The sequence below is a fragment of the Lindgomyces ingoldianus genome (assembly GCF_010093535.1).
Source record: "Lindgomyces ingoldianus strain ATCC 200398 unplaced genomic scaffold BDR25scaffold_9, whole genome shotgun sequence".
NCBI classification, from domain to species: domain Eukaryota; kingdom Fungi; phylum Ascomycota; class Dothideomycetes; order Pleosporales; family Lindgomycetaceae; genus Lindgomyces; species Lindgomyces ingoldianus.
The window spans coordinates 1473835-1494882 of record NW_022985170.1 but is presented as its reverse complement, the minus strand read 5'-3'; the positions used below and the strand labels follow the sequence as shown (position 1 = coordinate 1494882).

Genomic DNA, 21048 nt, shown 5'->3' with positions numbered 1-21048 from the left:
TGCGTTGGTCAAAAGTGAAGTCAACCGAATTTGGACCGCGAAGTGACTAAGCGATCACGTGAATCCCCGTCTCCAGCCCGTCGCGTGCATTCTCGGTGAATCATACTAGGCAGACATGGCATCAATGGGTGTATTGGACGGATTTGGGGCGGACCTTCTTGGGGAGAGCAAGATAGAAGCTGGCTAGCTAGAAACGTCGTGCAGGTATGACCTTGGTAAACATTATGGTCACGATCATTAACTCATGGGAATCTAGATCTCCTTATCCTCGGGTGCTCTCACCTATAACTTGCTTTCAGACATGGTTCATCTTACTGGTGACTCCATACTCGGCTGAGTGAGAGCGTTGCGAACTCCACAGCCTCAACCCTAGGCAAAATGTTCAATGCATGAAAATGACAGCCTTCCGTATGGAGGACGAATTCACGCCATGCCTGTACTGGGACCAGAAAACGAAACCGAGATGTAACGATGAGAGGTATAGCTTTTTATTTATGTCGTTCGGGCTTCATGACAGCCCTGATGCTCTGTTATTGCATATTTAAGGCGTTTGTCCTCTCTAGTCTGCTTTCTTATGGACCTAGTATCTTGTGGAAATCCCTGGACGAATTCTCTTGTCTTCATTAACATGTCGGATTATCTTGATGTTCGGCCTCAGAGGCATGTGCAACCATGCGGGCCCTGGCCACGAGGAATGACGGAAGCGTAAGCTACGGTATATTCGGGCTGTGCGAGATCTTCTGACCAATTGTGAGCACTAGGAAGAGGCTCTAAGTATGCAACCATGTTTTTTGGATCAAATTATGTCGAGCCTGCTCAAAATTTCGCACATAATAGGTTAGGCCCTCACAGCAGGCCATGAGCAGAAGGTATGAGCAAAACTGGGACCAGTTGGCCAAGATATAGTGTTAGCGACGCAGAATCGGTAACTTCGCGAAACGGCTTACCCTTAGTTCACCATGGCGGCATCGGCTCTCATACGTGCTTCCGCATGCATCTCTGGATGCAATAATGGCCCGTCCCACCGCTCTTACGCCCGGAGGCGAGGAATGTTGAGCGAAGGATTGAACAGTAGCTAATACATGTGCAGAGATGCTCCTTTTCAAAGTAGAATGTCGTGCGGTTCAATGCTATGTAGCTGTTGAATGGGAGGTTGTTCCTGACAGGGGTCTATTTACACGAACGTTGTTAGCTGGAACGACTTAAGTGGAAGAAAAGGTAGACGAGCACGTTCTAGCGGAATATCAAGGGGGAAGCGAATGAAGCTGCTGAGGGATAGGATTCGTTGGCTTGTGCCTCAGGAATAGGCGAGGCGCAGTGGGAAGACAGAGAAAGAGTGCTCTCTGGTATCCAAGGTTGGCCGGTGCGGTTGGAGAGCCTCGCATCTCGCCACACGGAGTCTTTCCGTAGACCTGTGAGCGAATCGAACTGCTCGACGCCATCGACATCATGCATCGATCTGTACCCAATTAGCCTGAAAGCTTTGCATGCATCGCCAACTGCAGGAACAACACAAGCAATACATGCGAAGGCACTAGAAGTTGAAATCATCCATATTGCCCGTAAAACTGCTTATGCCTCCAATGGATCATGGATCCGGCCTTGCTTCCTTCCCGTCCACCAGCGCCTATCTGAGAAGAAAACGGAACCCATTGCATAGTGCAGCCCAAGGAAATGCCGCCAGACTCGCCCAAGCACTAAACACCCGGCAGACCAAAAATACAATAATAATCATGGGGAAGAATTTTGGGAATAGAGACGAATTGAAGGGGACAAGCCATCATTTTGATACATGAGTCTTGGTGGACATAATGCGCTGGATTAGATGAGGCGCACTACCAATTGTATGGGGAGTGGTTGCAGACAGTTGCTCAGGCATAGAGAACGAGTCCGTAACCCTTACTAAAGGGACCAGCAAGTGATGCATGGCAGAGCTAATTAGGCAGTCTGAGTCTTTGGGTTCTCGGGTGCGGTTTTCCACTGCATGAATGTGTTAGTTTCAGCGCCCGTCAAAGACAGTTGAAAACCCTGCGAAGGGAGCAGAAAAAATTGTCAAGGTTAAGGAAAGAACAAATTTCTAGTGAAAAAGCAAACGAGAGAGGTTTTCCAGGGTACAGCACGTGACAGCAACAAGAGAACACGTAAACGTTGGATCAAACTCACCATCTTGCCGAGCTCCTTCTGTTGGTCTTTGAATGACAAGTCCTTGAATTCCGCGCGATGTTCCTTGACTGATTACAGCAATTAGCGCATGTTCAGCGCGATGGTGGACGAATGAGGGGGGTGGCATCCGACGCGTGGTGAAGGCGATTCAGACGCGTCTTTTGGGGCCTCGAGGAAGGTAAAACTCACAGTAGGCCTGCATCTTTGCCATTGCGTTCCTCGCGTTCACCTTCTTGCCAGACTTGGGACCGGCAGATTTCTTAACACCAGCTCCGTTGACGGCCTTCGCCTTAGCAGCGCCCGCTTTAGTAGTGGATGGAGCCATTGTTGAAGTTTGTGAATCTGTGAAGATAATGATGAGTTCGAATGCGCCTCTTAATAGAATGCGTGGATGGATAAACAGAAATTGATGTAGATTTGGATGGTGGTGTAGGAGAGATGGATGTGAGTGAGGTGGGAGATTGTCAATAACGACCAAGAGGTGACAGTTGCGCTAGTCCCGATTAAGCAATCATAATAGACTTTACCTCCCGGTCGCAAAGAACCTCTCTGTATGCAGGCTGACTTATACGACTGTAGATGCGAGTCACGGATGATTGGCACCCTGCATTGAGGCTGAAACACAACGCATGAGCTCTGGCCGCAAAACCCAACGAGCAAAACCAACAATAGACAACCTCTTCTGTTCCTAGTCGTAAGGATGAGACATTTGCATGTTGATCTACTATAAATGTGATGTTGGATAACCGAGATCTTCGTAATTGTCTTCGAAGGGGTTCCTTAGAAAAAAACTGGCCTGATAGAACGTCTAATTTATGAGCGCACAGTAAACACAACTAAGCACTCATATTCTGGAAGAATTCAGTGACGAGCGCTCGTGCTAGGAATATAGTTCTAGCAAACCGAACTGAAAGCGAGATTTGTTGGCAAACGATAATAGACGGAAGATGCGCTGGGCATACGCGGTCGTATGAGACAGTTCAATTGAGATTGTATCATGCCTAAGTTCCATGGCCTGGATCAGGTCACCCATATATTTGAACTCCAAGAAGGCCTCGAAAATTGAAGAAGAGCAGGGGAAGTACTTGGAGGAGGAAATTTGCTTCCTTTTCCGATCCGAAGGACTATACCATCCAAGTGCGCACGACGGCTGAGGCTATATCTTGCGATCGCTTGGATTCATAAACCTCAATTCGTGTTTAACATGGCCGAGACTCTCGACGGCTGGGTGCTGATTAGGCTGTCTGTTCACCTCTGCGCGGCTGCTGCTTTTGCTTCGTCGCTACCAACGGCAACTAACTTGCCTACAACAAGGTACTTCTCCGAGAACCTCTCTTCCCAGCCGCGCATGGCCTCTATCTGCTCCTCTCCCAAATCCTCCAGAGTATCAAGTGGCCCATCGAGATCTTCGGTCAGCATGTCCTCGTCGAAGCTACCGCAAGCAAGGCCACGGCTGGCATCTCGCCCCGCAAAGTTGGCATAGGGACCACCCGGACCATAGAAATTCTTGCCAGCGGTCACATCGAAGACCCGCCCGCGAACCGCAAGGTACACGGGCATGCCGTTCAGGCCATTGTAAGGGAACAGTTCCGGTGGGGTGAATGTACGGAAGACGGTGGGCGGCGGGGCTTTTGGGAGAGTCTGCGGCTTTGCGGGTTTGAGGCGGAAGTAGACCAGGACAACAAATAGGGAGAGGAGAACCAGGTTGATGGGAGTGATGACAGAAGCTCTAATCGTCTGTTAGCTGTACAAGTCCTACTGAACGCGGCGTTTGACACTGCTTACGCCTCAGCAGCCGGGGGAGGAGAAGACGCTGGAGGGTATTAATTGGTAGCCTCTCCACAAAGGTCGGGATCGCTCACAATCTGCCATTGCTGAGGTTGAGAATTATATGCAGCAGCTGGCAACAGCGCTCGAGTTGGGGTTTGATGGACTGGACAGCTGGCAGTGTGCTTAGTGGCGCGGGGTGGCGGCGATTTGAGGGCGGAGGAGGACCCAAGTCCGAGGGGCTGACAGAAACACCATCAACGTCAACCAACAACAAGCAGCGCGGAAGCCCGACCTGCTCACGTCCAGTGATCTTCATCGCCCGCTGTTAGTCATCCTGCATTTGCCCGAATTTGGTCGTCTCGCAGTCGTGCCCCTGAGCACACGACGGTAAAGGAGAGTGCCCAGTGATAAAAGTGAAATAAGAGCCGTCCCAAATCCGCTGGGTGTCATTCATGCAATATCAATGCCCGGCGTCCTCTCATAACCTCCCCACAACCCTAACACATCACTCCACCAGACAACACCAGATCCACCTTGAAAGGTCCCTTTGCCCCCATAAATACCCAACACGAGGCTCTCGCGAGCACAACGCTGTTCTTGACGCCGTTCGACCAGCAACAAGCCCTCGCAAATCATTCTGAAACGCCGACTAAGTCCCTGAAACGCAACAAAACACATCATTTCGGTCGTCTAGACAGCTCCCCATTCGTCCACCGAAGTTCTGACCTCGAAACTACAAAAACATTTGTTCTTCTCTGTCGAACCGTCGCAGCCGCTCTGGTGCTCTCCGACTCTCCCACGGGGTGTCGACCACACTAAGGTAGCACAAAGAAGTTGCTGCGCCTCAAAACGCAGTCCCTTGCCCCCCGCGTCCCGAGGATCTGAATCCGACTGCTTCCTTTCCTTCACCTCGGTGCGATCCTGCGTGTTGTTGCCCGTCGCTCCCTTCTAACCTTCACTTCTTTGTTGGATACCCAAGTAGCAGCATATCAGGCAGGCATCTGTATAGTCCTTTTTGATTAATATTGTAATTGGTATGTATCTTCCTAGCCTCTTCTACATTCTCTATTTCGTTTCCATCTCTGGCATCTCTCTCCAACGATCGCCGGATTCTGGCCCCTTCTTTGGTCCCTGCACTCGTTCCTAAATAGTCTACTCCGATCCCATTCCTACTGCTGCCTTCTCTCCGACATAAACAAATACCCTGGAAACCCTTCCTTCACTGCAGGACCATAGGCGAATCTACGTAGATCTTCCAAAGGACAGGCAGCGGGTGACATCTGTCTTGATGCTCCTCAGCATTATTTGTCTTCCGTTCTCAATAATTCACTTCGACAGGTGATCTGGGACAGCCACCATTATCGAAGTTCTCCTTTTTGTTTTCGGCTTGTCTCACTAGTCCTTGCATTCAGCTACATTCTAAGCTCCGAGAGACAGTGAAAGATGTCAAAACTGAAGCGAAAGTCCCTCCCAGTGTATTACGGCACAGAGAATCTAAGAACATGATTGAATTTACACACTCCAAAATTCGTTTCCGAAAAGAACCCTCCGCCTCCTGCCCAAAGGTCTACCACCAACGCACTACTTCCGGGGATAGCTGGCAACCTGCATCGAGAACAGCCCGAACAAGACACAGAACCATCCGGGGAACCCTTTTAGGGATCTAGCAACTTTTTGACTTTCCTTCGTCGTATTGTGTTTGATACTTGTTCTCCTAAGCCAACGTGAACCTCGCTAACGTACGTTTCAGTAGGGTTAATTATGTGGAAACGGTTCCAGGGTCACGGCCGGGAAAAAGAGAAGCAAATAGGCAATCCTGTGCTTGTCGAAACCACCTACGACGAGGATCAACTCAGGCACATGGCCAATGTCTCCGATGCCGCCCAGAATGCCAATTATCAGCCCTATGCCTCAGGTGGTGCCTCAGGCTATCCACCTCAGACAAAGTTGGTTCCCTCGCCTCCTCCACTTCTCTCTGCTTACCACAAACAGCAACACTCTATCAGCACCACGAGCTTCTCGCAACCACCGTGCGTCGGACGCCCCGACTGTCTCCTCGATCTACTCGCAGCCCTCACCAGGACTGGGATACGACTACAATCCCACGGCTGGCCCTCCTTCCGGTTTGGTGGACGTATCACCCCCTAGCTCTCCTGAGCCTGAACGCTATCACCGTAACCAAGACCCACCACGACGATTTCGCTCCATGCGTGATGTGTCTCCCGTTGACGAAAGCCGCGGCAAACGCGCACCATCAGGCGGAGCCAGCAACATTCCTGTTCTGCGCAAGGTACCTAGCATCATCCGCGACAAGGAAAGCCAAAGCACGCAGAAGTTCTGGGGTGGAAAAGTAGCACCGAACAGCAAAGTACGCTGGGATGAATACTCTGGTGAACCTGCTCCTGAAGGTAAAGCGGCACAGGTGAATCCTGCCAACTACGTGAAGGGTTCTCTACCCCCTGGTGCCGAACGCCGACCGATGGGGTATCAAGTCTCCGTTTCTAGCGGCCCACAGGAACAGACTAAAAAGAACGCAAATTCTTTCTCAGAACGCGCGAGTCGTTTCGGAACGAAATCACCCTCGCCCGTAGACACAACGTTACCCAAACCTCGCGAACCGTGGAAGGGAGCCAGCGGACGAGTTGAAATTGTTGCGCCTTTAAAAAACCAGCCCACAAAGGAGCCATTCCAGTATGCACGAAAGAATGCCCCAGATGCAGGTGTCAAAAGTGCCAGCGGAGGAACTAAAAATAAGGCTGGGGTGTCGCTTTCGGTTCCAACCACAGTCAAGCGAGTTCCAGTTGCGGCTGACACAACACCCGTCGCAGAAGAGGATACGGAAGCGGACATGCATGAAGACCCCATTAAACCAGTGGTGCCTCTCAAAGTCGGGAGGAATTCACCACCCAGGAGTTTGGCTTCTCCCGTCAGTCCAAATCACCCTGGAATTACCCAGCAAAAGAATCCGTACGTGTATCCTAGTCCAATCACGCCAACGAACGCTCAGCATCCGGCGAATGAGTACCACGGATCGAAGCAAGGACCCTTGCAGCCGCACTCTACCCCTCCAAACACCAAAGTTGTGAGGAAGTCGATTGAAGGGACGCCAGGATCGACATCGAGTAAGGACAACGGACTAGCCAGTCGGTTCAGTTGGACAACGTATAATACCAGCACCACATACCAGCAATCTCCACCGCCATCCCCTCCGCCACCGATCCCAACCTCGGCCCAAGAACTCGCATCCTCCATCCTAAACCGTCGTCGCCCCGTCCAAGCCTCCGACAAACTCCCAACCCGCAAGCCCATAACTTCATCCACTGCACGCCCCCGAACCATGACTTCCGATCCTCCCTCCCCGCGCCCCTTGTCCACCTTCTCCACAAATACGCAAAAGGCGCTTCCGCGTCCACCCACGGAAATCAGTGCCGCAGACCACGTCGACATTCTCGAAGCGCAACTCGACGACCTCCGTCTCCGTCGCTCGAACGTAAACCGCCTCCTTCAAGACTTAAATGCCCAAGCCCCCTCGAATCCCCTCGTCACAGACTTCCGACGAATGCGCATCGTGGAGAGGAGGAAGAAGGACTTTGAAGATGAGTTGGCAGAGATTCGGCGTGAAGAACACGATGTTGGGTTGAGGCTGCATAGAGCGTGGAAGAAGAGGGAGAGGGAGGATCCGAATGGGACTGAGAGCGCGATTTGGATTCGGCGGGTTACACGATGAGGTGAGGGTAGCGGTGCTTAGGGTTAGATGGATTGATGGCGTGTAGGCGTAAGGATATGTGTGTTTGATTATTCAGTTACGTGTCAATATTTTTTAGGTGTGCTGAATAGAATGGCACACCGAAGCAGGCGCGGTCGTTGGTGTTGGAGCAGGTCCTCCTGGTTCTAGATCCGGTTGTGGGCTTTTCCTCTCATCTAGGGGTTCATTTATGCCAGTCCGTTAAGGTTATGATGGATCGGTAGTCAGTACCTTCTCCTAATTTTCGACTAGTTCACTTCCACTTTCTTTCTTTTCTGTGTTTATTTTACCCTTTTTTCCAATCTGCTCTTTCCTTCTGAGATACCTGACCCTTTTTCTCTCTTTCTTCTTTCTTCCGTCCCTGTTCCATGAAGAGCAATCAACCGAAATCAATGGAAGCTTTTGTGAAACCAATTCGACTCCATCATGATGCTTGTGCGGTAATTTACTTAAGCATGCACACAGCACATACCTGTCGGCCATGGTACTCATAAATGTAATCTTCAAAGAGGGCCTGGGTCCCGGACATTCGTTTGTCAGAGTTTCCTGAAGATACGGCAGTGCGAAGATAGTCTTAAATACTATCACCCGCATATAGTGGTCTTCCCGAAGCAAGAGGTCCACGAAGCTGGAACCGCAATAGTGGTCTGGAAGGTGAAGTATCAATGTAAATCGGTATCTACCTCTCCAGCTTCTTCCCAGCCCTCCCACGTCTCCTCTTTCTACCTAACCTGGGTATGCATATCTAAGTCCTAAATTTCGTGGTATTCAATCGCAGATTTGCTTAAAGCAGACGGGAAATGGCATAAGAAATGCGCCTTGGTGTCCCTAGTCCCTCAATTCCGTATGCATGCGGCAATTACGTCATGTCTGCAGGTGTCGGAGGTGGGCTAGCAGGTTTGCCCATTATCCCAAGAGAGCGCTTGTGGGGGTTGTGCATCCCGACTCTGTCGACCACAGTAATCTTGTGAGATCTGGTAAATACGGCCCAGTACAGACCTGGCAAATGGAATGAGCTGAGGGGGTAATCGAGGGCGCCTTGTAGATGGGTTGAGGAAGCCGGATTGTTTGATAATGATGGGTCCGTCTCTAGGAAGGGCTTATGTATTGCCAGTTAAACGGGGCCGTAGGAGTCCTTTGGCAAGGAGGTTGACAGGGAGCGGTATATAGTCTGGGGATGTCTTGACGTAGTGACGATCATAGGATGAGGATGTATTCTTCCCCGCGGACAGTTCGCGTCTTCGAAAGGTTGCCATTATGACGATATCAGATTAAGTTTCCACAACAAAATGGAATGAAAACAGGCGATAAGTTTGGCATGCGTCAACGAAGCTGGAAACCTTGGATTCGTTAAGGTGCGCTTCATGGAGCAAGATATGGTTGAAAGTAAAATGAGCCAAAAGAACAGTCATGTACCTTTGAGGCACATGAATATCTTTCAGAAGTTGAGAACAATAGGTGAATAATAGGGATGATCTTGGCATTGAGGGTGCGAAATGAAGACTTACTCCAATATGCTTTCATGATGGTGATGAGTGTATAAAATATGAGTATTTCGAATTTGACCATTGAAATTAAGGTTCAGGAATGATTGGTGATATTGGAGGTTTCACGATTGAGGTTATGGCTGCTGCAATCGGATAATGATGGTTAGGAAATGACAGGGTTGAACCCGCAAGAATACGAACGGCATAGAAAAGAAAATATGATGGCTTCCAGGAAAAGCCATCCATCATGTGGTATCCCGATAGTGCATCTAGTCAAGACACTGCTTGGTTAGTGAGACGATTCAGTATCTGAATCTTTTCGTTGTAAACCTTCATTTGCGATTGAGGTACGTTCAGTAGTCGCCCTCCGTCTCCAGCTGTTCGGGTCGGTGAACGGTGGATGGTAGCAAGTAAATGAGAACGGACTTACTCGCACACTTCCCATTACTTCCGGTGACTAAAGCTGAGACCCTTGGAGGTGATGGACTTCTCCAAACTGCACAACATGCAAAAGTGTGCTGCTGATTGAGCTCGTAAACAAACACCTCAAACGACAGGAGCCAGGAACCCAGTTGTACGGCTTTGTGAGGCCAGAAGTAAATACTGCACGAATATGACTCGAGAAGATGTAAGGTAGAAACTCATAAGCCTCGCTCTTTGTGGGGGTGTTACAGCGCAGTTGCAGATCCGATCGGCGAGGTATAGTGTTGATTGCGGAGCACTCGTAGTTGCGGGAAGACTTCTACAGCGTCTCGCGTGAGCCCTGAGATTGGAGCCGAGGTATCGCTCCTGAGTTCTAAAAGAAGCAACAAGGTATAGTGTACCAGGCTTCCTCCGGATGGATCGTTCCGCGGATGGGAACGATGGTGTGGCGCTAGATGCTTTCTAGCTTCAGAAAGATCCCAACGCTCTGGTAAAGGCTGCAAGAAAATGGTATTTCATTCCGGTTTAAAAATCGCGTCGCGGCGGCTCGGATGACCTGCCACGTGTGCGGAGATACAACTTTGCCTTCCAACGATAGCATAGAGGAGCGCAGGGGATGCTAGATGTGGTTGCCAGATGTGGATGCCTGGTGCAGGCATGGCGTCCACCAGCTGGTCAAAAGAATAGCACAACTGGTTCCTCATTGACAAAAGCAAGGTAGCACTAGGTCCGATCCTACAAATTGGAATGAAAAGCACCTTTGCGCGCATGAGAGGTGTTGCATGATGCCGTGAAGCCGATTGTATGTTGAAGTAGATGGAAATCTTTCTCATAAAGAGGGTTGCATGAGACAAGGCGTTCAAATCGGAGGAAGTATGAGGCGTCCAATGGCATTCTAGGCATGGAATATGAATTGGAACCTTAGATTCGATGGTGGAGGTTGCGGCGTGGTGGTGAGGCTCTTAGCGGGATCGTCTTGGGTGTGAGGGCAAGTCGACCGATTTTGCATCGGCACTGGCGGAAAGGTGTGGCTTCCCTGATCGATCGAGGATACAATCTTCCGGCTTGGCCTAGCGCCCCTTCGTCGTTTGTTCCCGTTGGCCAGGGGGCTGGTTTGTTATATATATCGACCTCGCGGCTCTCTCGTGACAAAACATGCAGGTAGGCGGTTAGTTCGATCTTCTTCACTCTCATATTTTCGTTTGTTTCTTACTATACATTTGAATAAAGCATTCAAGACAGCCACCATGCAGGTCATTACGGAGCCAAAGCCAGCTATACGAACAAAACATTCCGATAGGCCCCAGCAAGAAGTACAAGAATCAGTTCATGGAAAGAGACGACACACTCGGACTCCGTTATCACCCCTTTTTGGTCATACTTTTACGGGCACTATGCCCTCAAGCTGGGGCATGATCTCCAAGGCTTTGGCATCTAATGTCCAGTTGTTCAAATCACTGACGTGATTCTCAAACAGCGGGGTCATCCGCGTACACCCAGACTCGATATCCCAGTAATGGCAGGCATCATCCGCGTATGGCCAATTTAACCCAACGAAGCCGATAAAGGCTCCTACGACAAAATCTCCAGGATGTCGATACAGATATTGTCGCAATTGTGGCCTGGAGTCATCAGCGAAAAATGACCAGGGCAAGAGCTTGGATGGAAGGTCTCACCAAGGAAGAAGATCTACTAGGATATCATACGGCGAACAGTCCTGTCTTGCGAGCGGCATCAGCCAATCCGGCATCGCGTTCATATTCTCGACACTCGGCCATATGAGCCACTAAAGGAATGATTGGATTAGCAGCGAGTCTACTTAGTGGAGTGAAGAGGAAGACATACCCTCATCATTTTAGTCAAAAGATATGTCGAAGCTAGTCGAATTGGGACAGGTGCCGCAGGGAGAATTTTGTTCACTGTCCGTGAGGACCAGGTGGGTACAGGCTGTCCGTCTTGGGGATCCATGAATCCCAAAAGGATAGTGTCGACATCAATTTCGCTTCGGCCGAATATTTGTACTTCGTCCCATCCATTTGCAACCATTTCTCGTTTTGTCCTTCTGTAAAACGCACAATCGAAGCTAAATTTTCCCACCTCGCTTGAAGCCGCATTGTGATAGTTGAATGACGATGCGGCGTCTATTGCAGTTTCGGGTTGAAAGCTCAGTGCCGGCTGGCTTTGTTCTCGGCTTCTGGATCCGTCAGTTACTGCGACATCTACTCGGCACTGGATCTTACCTGTCGTCTCGTGATGACCCGTCATAGGATGATGGCGCCAGACTTTGCGGTGGCTGTTGGTACGATTCACTGCCAGGTGTACTCAGGGATTCCTGTTCCGGTATCTGACGCTGTTGCTCGTGGAAATCCTGGGCGAGGTGAGGATGCAGTTGCTTTTTGAATAAGGTTCTCACGCACCTGAAGGGATTTTTTAATTTCTTCGGCTGAGTGATGTGCGAACCCATTCTTCTCCAGCTCGTTCGCCCAATTCACAGCGGTCGCCCGATCAGGCGCCATAGCCAACAACGATACGATCGATTTCATATCATCCAGCTCCTTCGCCAGCCGTCTGACATGCGCCCGCAACTGGGTGGTGGTCTTGCCATCTTCGGCGACATCATAAAAGCACGAAAGGTTCTTCGATTGACAAGTGTTGCATTTCGGCCTAACCCCGTCGCACTGGACGACTATTGTCAGAGAACAATCCCCAGGATTCCAGGATGACTTGGTATATACCTTTGATTTGCGTTTCCTGCAACTTTCGCAAGCGATGGAGGTTATCTTTCCTCTTGGAGTACGCAACGCATATGTCCCCGAGATTGGCGACTGGTGTTGAGGTCTTGAACCTCCTAGATGTCCCCCAAGGCCCTGCTTAGGGGCTAGAGGGGCCTTGTGAATTGGCGTCGACGACGACGACTGCGGTCGAATTTCGAGTGCTGGGACTGAAGATGTGTCGATATAGAGGGGGCTGTCTCTCTGATCCCATCCAATTGGATCCTGGCTGTATCCTCGTCAGTTCTATATCATGCCGCTTCAAGCAGACTCCGAAACCCTTGCAACGTACGCCAGCCGACATCCATGTCTGGCGCCTCGATCCCATTCGGGTCTTGCTCCTCGGGTGGCCATTGTAATCCAGCAATTGGCCACGCAGGGCTTTCGAAGAAAGGTCTAGTCACAAAGTTCTTTAGGAGTAGACTTCGAGTGCCGAGCCCGGAGTCCTTTATCCCGCAACACACGGAAATTTACCCACTGTCCGGTACTCGGCAGCTATATGGAGAGTCTCCCCTTAGGCCATTCTCGCTCCATGAAAAAAAACTGTAACGAAAGTTCCCAACTTTGGCAAGGTAATTTCTGATGGATACCCTAGAGGACCTGAGGCTCGGCGCTGATGTCAGGAATACATCTCTCTGACTGCCTTGACAGTTTGCCAAGTGGCTCCAAGTTCAACGGTAAAGCGTAGGTGGAAAAGCAGACTCTGCCATTCTGGGACCCCGATGTTGATATGAAGAAGTGATGGCGTAGGCGTGCAAGAAGTGTCCCTAAGCCAGGGCCGCCGTTGAGAAGTCACGATAGGTTGGTCCAGGGAAGGCGAAAGTACCGCCGTAGCACGCAACCTTAGAAGGACAACTGGAGAAGACGTTCGGCTTACCTATGTCCCACGTACGAATCAATTACCGCCTCCGAAGCCCGCCGCATCATTCGGGGGTTTGAACCGTCCTGCGGCAGAGCACCTGCTAATCCAGTTGAGGGATTGTTCCCGTACCAATAGCTCACCCCTGAGAGGGACTTCAGTGGCTGTGTGAATTTCTCGGGTTTGCGTTGCGCTTACCTGGAGACGAATTTGATGATTCTGAAGACATGAATGCGAGCATGTCTCTGGGCAAAACAATCAAGAAGAGGAATATATTGGGCGGTCGAGATAGATGCAGGAGGAGATTCTATACGCTGGGACCCTGGATGTGATCAGCCCTGCGTCTCGGGGATTTACTCTCTATAATAACGACCGCTAGAGCGTTGCAGATGGGCCAACCATGGGGGTCGACCAACTCTGACGTTCACACTGCTAGGTGCTGACAAGGACCGCGAACTGGGACGGATTTCGAAATGCCTCGCTCACCTAAACGCGAGTGAAGGAGGCGGAAGCAGGTCGGATCTAGTGTCTAGCGTACCACAGCCAACAACCGCGGGGAAGTCGGCTTGACTGACGGCACTGCCGGAATAGGCCAGCTCGGCGCTCTCCGCACTGCCCAGATGTCACATCAAATCTCACCAGAATCAGTGGTTGGGAAGCGCACTGGGACAGGGCTTACCCGTTTGAATTCTCGAGCCTGTTGCCACTCCTGCGCGTCACCACCAGCACTGTGCTGTGGCTCTCTTGCTCCACCAAGACGTCCTATTCCACTTTATTCGGGACCTCTCAGCTTGGAAGTGTTCGCAACAGCTTGCGAGGGCTTTGAGGATGTATGATTTCGATGCCGTCCACGACGCTGCAGGCTGGACAACTCGACCTGACGTGCGGCAATTGACTCCCAGATCGACCAGCACTTCTCAGGTAGGGCACATTCAGCAACGTTCTAGACCCTCAAGAGAGCACGCCGTCGCTCAAGGGTGGGCTTTGGGCTGCTTGTCACCCAGGTTCTCTTTCCCACCAAGCGGATGTCGTAAACCAAAGCCGGCAAAACGATAATCTGCAGTCGGACCGATAACTGGCGTCTCAGCTGGCCGGCCGTGCTCCCTCACTGCACTGGTGATCTGCAGTGCGGACTGCGATCAAGACACTCGACACCTAAACACTATGACGTGCTTTTGTTTTTAGCAGGGCTGTGTGCATCGCCATCAGCTTCGTCAAATCGCATCTCCACTAAGTATCAACTGGGGAAGCGGACTCAGTCCAAGCCTCACATCACGGTATTGCAACACAATGCCCTGCCACACATCCTCGACAGTATTCACATGCCAAGGCAACGTAGTCAGGCTCCTGCATTCATTTCTGATGGGTCACCCGGGACTTTTCAGAGTTGGTGTTGTGAGAAGACCATTTCAGTAGTAGTCTCAATGACTGACTAGATACTGCACAAAGAGTTGCTCTAACTTTGACTGCACTTGCATGATAAGATCGGTATCTTCCATTCAACGGTTCCCACACCAGTGGCCTATCTCCCGCCGCCATGCAGATTAGTCCAGAAGGCAAAACCAGCTCAATAACCTCAGCTCAATAACCTCATCTCCACCACGATGCGCGCGTCTTTCTGTCAAAGGCTGCTTTCAAATGACCGCCTATTGGACTTCTCCGTTCCCAGACATCACCATGTCGCAGCTGTCTGGGTGGAAGACATTTCGCCCGCTTTTCCTCAAACAGAATGTACAAGCCATACTCCAATTTAGGCGATACAGCCGCCTGGATGGGGGCAACAGGCGAGCCGTTCTTGGAAACCACTTTGAATTCTGTGAAGGAGGCCTTTGCACGAGCGGCGAGCAATTGCGCAACGCCGCAGCCTTCTAACGAGTCTAATGTCTCGCGCCGCTATTTGCCCGAGTATTTTACCGTTGTAGCTGCCCGCAGATCTGCTGCGTCTCGTCTTGCTAGTGCTGGGAGGATCGTCGCACTCAAGACATTCTACTCGCGTAGTACATGTATAAGTGCTGATTAGTGGTTGTTATGCCGCATTTCCATGGAATAGATGTGCTCAGAGGTATTGAAGACTCCTTTTCATGCTCAAGCTTGCTCTTTCCATTTGCCTGGAGCAGCCATCTATTCCCCGCATACCTTCACCAACCTTATCCATCCTTTACCCAACCTTAATCTGGCCGAAACGCAGCGCCAGGCACAGTTCAACTACATGCGTCTGTAGATCGTTATCCCGCGCTAAATCTTCCCCGGAACCTAGACCGAGCTGTGCTCGGGCACTACTTAGCGCCACTGCCCCTGGACCGTCATAAACAATTTGCTATGCTCCCAACACCAGCGAATTTGGCACAAACTTGGCAGTCAAGCGGCCTCGCCACATCGTGCGCTATGAATCCTCCCTCACTTCAACATTGTCTCCTGTAGGTGGTAGATAATTCGATGGTTTGCGCTTTTAGAAGGATCGTAGCGGGAACATCACGTTTGGGGATGCAAGCTTCGAAGCAAGGGTACCAACTCTTATTTGTGTTATTGGTGGCTGCTGCTCTCCGCTGGCTCTTCACTGGTAACGGCGACGTCGTCAATTTGCCCTGTCATAGGGCGCACGTGCCTAGTGTTCCCGATCTCCTGGCTTCGTGGCAACGGTTTGCCATTCATGTCCCGAGCCTTCGGCACCGGATTCAGCCATATCCGCAAACTCCATCCACCCCCCCTTTCGTGCCATCATTTACGGACAGAGCTTGCCACGCCTCCGTTTTATATGGCTGGATTCACATGTCAAGAGGAATTACTGATCCTCAGTGTCTCAGCTCTTTGCTCCCACAGAAGTCGGAAGCACGATAACTGCTGGCTTTGTTTCTCGGTTATCTGGCAGTAAAATATGATCTCTGGATACCATCGCATGCCTCCAGACCAAGTCGCCGCTTCTCACCACTTAGCATTTGTCATGTAAGAATTTCACACCGGGCGTCGATCTCTTGCCCTTCAAAGTTTATTTGAATTTATGCCTCCACAAAAGCCGCACTGGTCTCCAAAATCACGCCACTTCACAGCACTTCTTCCACACATCCTAGACCAACACCATCTGGTGCTCCGTTCCCCCCATGGATTTCTCCGTTACTTAAGGTTATTCCGTATATTTGCACTGGGGAATGCTACACTCGATAGTGTTGTTTCCATTACCCCCTGCGCTCATCTCCTTCGCTTTAATGCAACCATCTTCATCCACTTCATACACGGTTCCCCTCTCCGGCCTCGCCTTGACAGCTCAGAAACATGTGTGACCTATGTCTCCTGAGGACCAGTATTCCCTTCCGGCGCGACCCGTTGCGGAATAAGGCCTGTGCGTAGGCTATCGGACCGCTTAAGGCAACCTTGTCCAGCGCCGACAAACATTCTGACGCTCTCCCACAATATACGGAGTGCCAAGGAGGAATCATCAATGCGAACATATTCTGGAACACGCACAACTTGAGCAAAAGTGAGGGGTCACCCTCCTAGAAGTAATACAGCCGACCGAGAAGTGCCGTCTGGGGCATATTCAAATTATCCCCTGCCTTCCAGAGTCTCTTCTCGTCTTCGGTGTCTATCCACCCGTTCTTACATCACTTACTCCTTCTCGCAGCCTATTCCCAAATATAAGAGCCCAGTTATGACGACTACCAAAAATTATGCCCATCTATGATGCATTGGAGTGCGTACATGCACACACGTGGACGTTGGGCAATCCGAGTCGGCCCGTCAATGGAAGACCCCTCAATTCTAGTGGGGCTATCGTACAGGAAACGCCTGAGAGAGCAGTGGTACGATTTCCTGAAATTGAGGCTTCCCTTTCTCTCACAGGCGCAATTGCTGGTAGCTACAGTTGCGCAAGCCAAAGCAAATTCCGTAATTGTATTTTTTGTACTCCCGGCATCAAATTCTGTTCAGCGCCCTGAGCTTCTACAGTACATATTGCGTGAAGGATCTAGGACGGCTGGGATGGGTATTGCAATCCTTGTTGGAAGCTTTCGTTCAAACACCTGTTGAACCTCTACGCAAGACATGAGCAAATCCAGGAAATTCCTTTTTGCTCCTCGGCCTCTGATATCCATTAATATGCTCTTTCAAGCTGAACTATCCCGTCATCGTCCCACTTACGCCCTGACGCGGGAGACTTTCAGCATTCAGAATGAGCATGTGTCTTCTCTGCGTCCTGCACCAACATGACTTCGGCGAGGAAAAAATTGCCGAACATCACGAAGTCGGCGATATTAAGTGTCATTGTGACCATTCATTTCCCTGAAGCTGTTTCTCTCCCGTTTTGCCCCTCTTTCTTACAGGGGATCCTTCACTCCACCGACTTTTCAGCCCAGCGCCAAGGGTAAGATTTCTTCATGCTCTGCGACTAGAGCGCGCGGGCCTGGATAACACTCGCCCCATGCCCTCGCCATAACACGATTTATAGTTTTCCTCCAGCCTCACTTTTACGGCCTGCTGCTGCTAACGCTCCAACAACGATTCCCCGCATCCCATAGTGGGTTCTTGAGGTCTCATATCAGCCGACTTTCACTGGTGAATGAGTCGACAAGTTTCTTCGAAGGAATTATAATCGGGAGGATCCTTACAATACACTGAGACATCAATTAATCCGAATTCTGCCTGCGTTCGAACCCTATCGAATAAGGAAAGGCCGACGGACAACCGGCAAGATGCGAGTGTGTGCTTCAACCAAAAGCTTTAATCTCAGTTCCCACCATACGATTTCAAGAGTGGTTGATGTCTCTCTATCCGCGAGGTCTCGCATTCGCAAAAGGACAGCTCACGGAATGAAATCACCACGGTGGCTTCCGCTCCACAGCGAAATATGCGGCTGGCAGCAACTCAGAATAGGTTAATGTGGTCCTTCAGACACTGATATACCTTTACCACATTTTTACGAAATAGCGGCTCGACTTCTTGCTACCTGACTAACGTACTTGATAGATCAATGATCGTCGGAATGCTATTATTATCGACGAAGACTAAGAATCGTGATTTAGTACGACGGCTAGGGCTTCAACCCCAGTCTCCTTTTCATCACTACCCACTGTTTTCCAATGGAAGAGATATCCTCTCCTCCCCACCGCCGATAAAGAAGCTTGGAGAGGGCTGTGCATACGTATGTAGTTATTACTGCCTCCATAGAATGCGAGTGACACCCTACCTAGACAATTTATCAAATCTGCACTTGCGTAAACGCACTCCCTAGATTGCTTGCGTTCGGATGCTGCATCATCGATCTGATTGTTTCCATGCGGCTTTTATACAACATTTGTCTATCATTAGCTGAGGGTATGCAAAACCACCCTCTTGTCCGCCAGTTCCCCAACCATGAAGCACATTCCTCAACCTCCCCAATCTCTAGGAGACAATATCTGTGTTCCTGTCTGCCTGCCCGCCAGTCATGAATCGGCCACTCCCTCAACGCATATATGCCAAACCTCTTTATTCCAAACCGCCTAGCCACTAACCCACCATGCCATACGCCAATATCTCTTAATTCCACCATCTTGCATCTTGATCTCGGTCTCTCGTTATCAGCATCCTTCCTAGCCACCTGAAGGCCACTTATGTCTAACTACACTACAGTTTCTCCGGTAATCCATCAGCAGCAAAGCCCTGTTTCCGTCCCAGGTCGCCCACCACAACCCCGCCTAGACCCCAACCCCCCCCCTCCACTACTCCGTGTTCCGACAGTTATCTTGCCCTACCTACCGTAAAATGTTCCTCATTCTCACCTCACCTACCATATTACCCATTCTAAAGAGCAATACCATACTTCTACCCAGCTTAGACTCCACCTCTCCTCTTCCCCCCTTTCTTTGCCCCCACAAATGTTAACAAACCAAACATGATTCTCACTTAGCAAACCTCCAGCTCTGAAAGAAACACTCCTACGCACGTAGAATCTTTTCCATCTTCTCTGCCATTTACCCCTGAGATTTTCTGCCTCTGTAGCAGACTACTACCCATGATCGTCACTCGGCAAATTACTTATTCTAGTACGCCATAACCCCACCCCGCTACCCCTGCCCCTGCATCTCTTAGTTAAGAATAGAGCTAATTTCATATAAACCTCCATGGATGTATTTAGCCCACATATAATTACAGCGCTTAAATTATCTTCTAGTGAAGAATTAAGATATTTGGAAGCAAAGTGTGCCAGGTACATATTCGGAGATGAACATGATCATCATCGAGTTTCCATTCGGTAGCAGCCGAGCTTGCGATCTTCTCCCTGGTGCTGGATAAATCGGAGCAAATGTGAATCCAAAACCTCGTGCAATCCGAGCTTCAAGGAATGGGATTTTACCTGCTTTTCTGGCCAGTTTCATGCAGACTAGAAGGGAGCTGAAGACCATATTGCCTGGGCTATTTATATGCATCCATTTTAATTATTTCTAGTTTGGTTGTATTGACATAACATCTAGCTATCGTACCACTTATTCTGGTCACTACGATGACAGGAGGGCTGCCTCGGTCGGACTACTAACCTTAGTTGTTACACCAGGCTTATAACTTGCCTCAGAGCTGATAGATAAAACTACGGTATTACTGCTAGGTGGGGGCCATAGCCGCAGTATACTCCTAGTAGATGCCTAATCTGTCATGCCGTCGTACTTTGGATGGCTCCAGAGTTAAGGGTCTGGGATTCAGAACTATCCGGCCCGGCCATTGCTCAACAATACGCCACACCGGATACAGAGAATAGAGATATGGTAATTCGATAGGCAAATCTCGCGGTAGAATCCACGGTGACGGGCGATTACTGATTAATATGCAATCATCAGCTTTTGCGAACTCTGTCGATTGGATAGCATAGTCCTATCGATTGCTCTCAATCTTTGATAACTGGCATGTAAGTGTAGTTCATAGTAAATTGGATCCTAAGTGCCGCTTGCCTGATTTTACGATAATTAGTTAAGGAATCCTGGGATTGCAAGCCACGAAGGGAAGTAAATGCATGTATGCATGCATTATGCTAGCTAGCTATGAAGTGAAGTAACGTATGTACCTCCAATGAGAGCGTTGCCATACCAATACGTCCAAATGCTGCCTGCCTACTCTGCTCAGCACCAAGAAAACATTGAATCAAACGTCCATCCATATTTCTCCACGCATACCCATACCCACATCCATATTTCTTAAAACACCAGCTCTCACAACCTTCCTCAAAGGCCTCTCGCCCAAAACCAGATCAAGGCTCTGCTGCACCAACCCACAACAGCCATCTCAAAATAAAGAGGATCCGTTCCTCATTGCTGGCTGGAATGCGGGTTCCGCTCGGAGAGCGATGAGTCCAATGACGGTTTGTGAACGAACAATGGACGAGGATTTTTGCCGTGGTGATATGTGGGAGCCTACCTTAGAAGGAGAAGATATGGGCGAGTGGGGAACGGGAGTGGGGAACGGGGGTGAAGAGCTGGAAGGGCACAATAACTGGGACAGGGATGGGGACGGGGAAGCGGGGATGGAATCACTAGATAGAGAACATGTGTCAGAAGCAAAGCCACTGGAAGCCAAGACAATGACACTTACTTAACAAACAGAATCCCCTCAAAAAGGCCTACCGAGAAGACAAAAATAAACAAGCGCAGGAACTGGAAACAAGACGAATAAAAACCGACGGAAACCGGAAAGTAAAGCTTTGGAGTGACTAGCACGACACATTCCGCAGATGGTCAAGAAGCTGATGCCGGCGTGGATCCAGTTGGTGTGTTGAGGTTTATTGATGACGGCAGTGGGTCTGGATCTGAAATCGGTATACCGGGAGCTGATACATTGGCTACTGGATAGTTGGGCGAGGAGGTAGTA

At 50.0% G+C, this 21048-nt stretch overlaps 6 protein-coding genes across 6 annotated transcripts; 2 read left to right on the top strand and 4 right to left on the bottom strand.

The window, feature by feature from the left end:
• Window positions 1-1867: 1867 nt before the first annotated feature.
• BDR25DRAFT_132484 (uncharacterized protein) lies at window positions 1868-2602 on the bottom strand. The gene is made up of 3 exons (XM_033683866.1): window positions 2353-2602; window positions 2164-2231; window positions 1868-1980 (listed from the first exon to the last, which is right to left on the bottom strand). The coding sequence occupies exons 1-3, from the start codon at window positions 2486-2488 to the stop codon at window positions 1939-1941; spliced, it is 246 nt and encodes an 81-aa protein (XP_033550323.1). The 5' UTR covers window positions 2489-2602; the 3' UTR covers window positions 1868-1938.
• An 809-nt stretch (window positions 2603-3411) lies between these two features.
• Window positions 3412-4035, bottom strand: BDR25DRAFT_312537 (cytochrome b5; the record flags this gene model as incomplete). Its single annotated transcript, XM_033691305.1, has 3 exons — window positions 3412-3892; window positions 3949-3976; window positions 4026-4035. The coding sequence occupies 3 exons, from the start codon at window positions 4033-4035 to the stop codon at window positions 3412-3414; spliced, it is 519 nt and encodes a 172-aa protein (XP_033550322.1).
• A 1659-nt stretch (window positions 4036-5694) lies between these two features.
• On the top strand, window positions 5695-7660 carry BDR25DRAFT_218191 (uncharacterized protein; the record flags this gene model as incomplete). The annotated part of the gene is made up of 2 exons (XM_033684921.1): window positions 5695-5879; window positions 5926-7660. 2 exons carry the CDS (start codon window positions 5695-5697, stop codon window positions 7658-7660), a joined length of 1920 nt encoding a protein of 639 aa, XP_033550321.1.
• Window positions 7661-10760: 3100 nt separating this feature from the next.
• On the bottom strand, window positions 10761-13806 carry BDR25DRAFT_257954 (uncharacterized protein). The gene is made up of 8 exons (XM_033686511.1): window positions 13417-13806; window positions 13237-13363; window positions 12324-12588; window positions 12006-12266; window positions 11829-11956; window positions 11434-11782; window positions 11265-11374; window positions 10761-11210 (listed from the first exon to the last, which is right to left on the bottom strand). The coding sequence occupies exons 1-8, from the start codon at window positions 13457-13459 to the stop codon at window positions 10964-10966; spliced, it is 1530 nt and encodes a 509-aa protein (XP_033550320.1). The 5' UTR covers window positions 13460-13806; the 3' UTR covers window positions 10761-10963.
• Window positions 13807-15620: 1814 nt separating this feature from the next.
• On the bottom strand, window positions 15621-17476 carry BDR25DRAFT_352899 (uncharacterized protein; the record flags this gene model as incomplete). The annotated part of the gene is made up of 15 exons (XM_033695076.1): window positions 15621-15803; window positions 15857-15910; window positions 15945-15977; window positions 16037-16136; window positions 16177-16195; window positions 16227-16303; window positions 16359-16479; window positions 16515-16667; window positions 16730-16789; window positions 16822-16891; window positions 16925-17042; window positions 17076-17179; window positions 17233-17328; window positions 17353-17407; window positions 17448-17476. 15 exons carry the CDS (start codon window positions 17474-17476, stop codon window positions 15621-15623), a joined length of 1272 nt encoding a protein of 423 aa, XP_033550319.1.
• Window positions 17477-19859: 2383 nt separating this feature from the next.
• BDR25DRAFT_312534 (uncharacterized protein) lies at window positions 19860-20776 on the top strand (the record flags this gene model as incomplete). Its single annotated transcript, XM_033691304.1, has 3 exons — window positions 19860-19952; window positions 20052-20092; window positions 20308-20776. The coding sequence occupies 3 exons, from the start codon at window positions 19860-19862 to the stop codon at window positions 20774-20776; spliced, it is 603 nt and encodes a 200-aa protein (XP_033550318.1).
• Window positions 20777-21048: the final 272 nt, after the last annotated feature.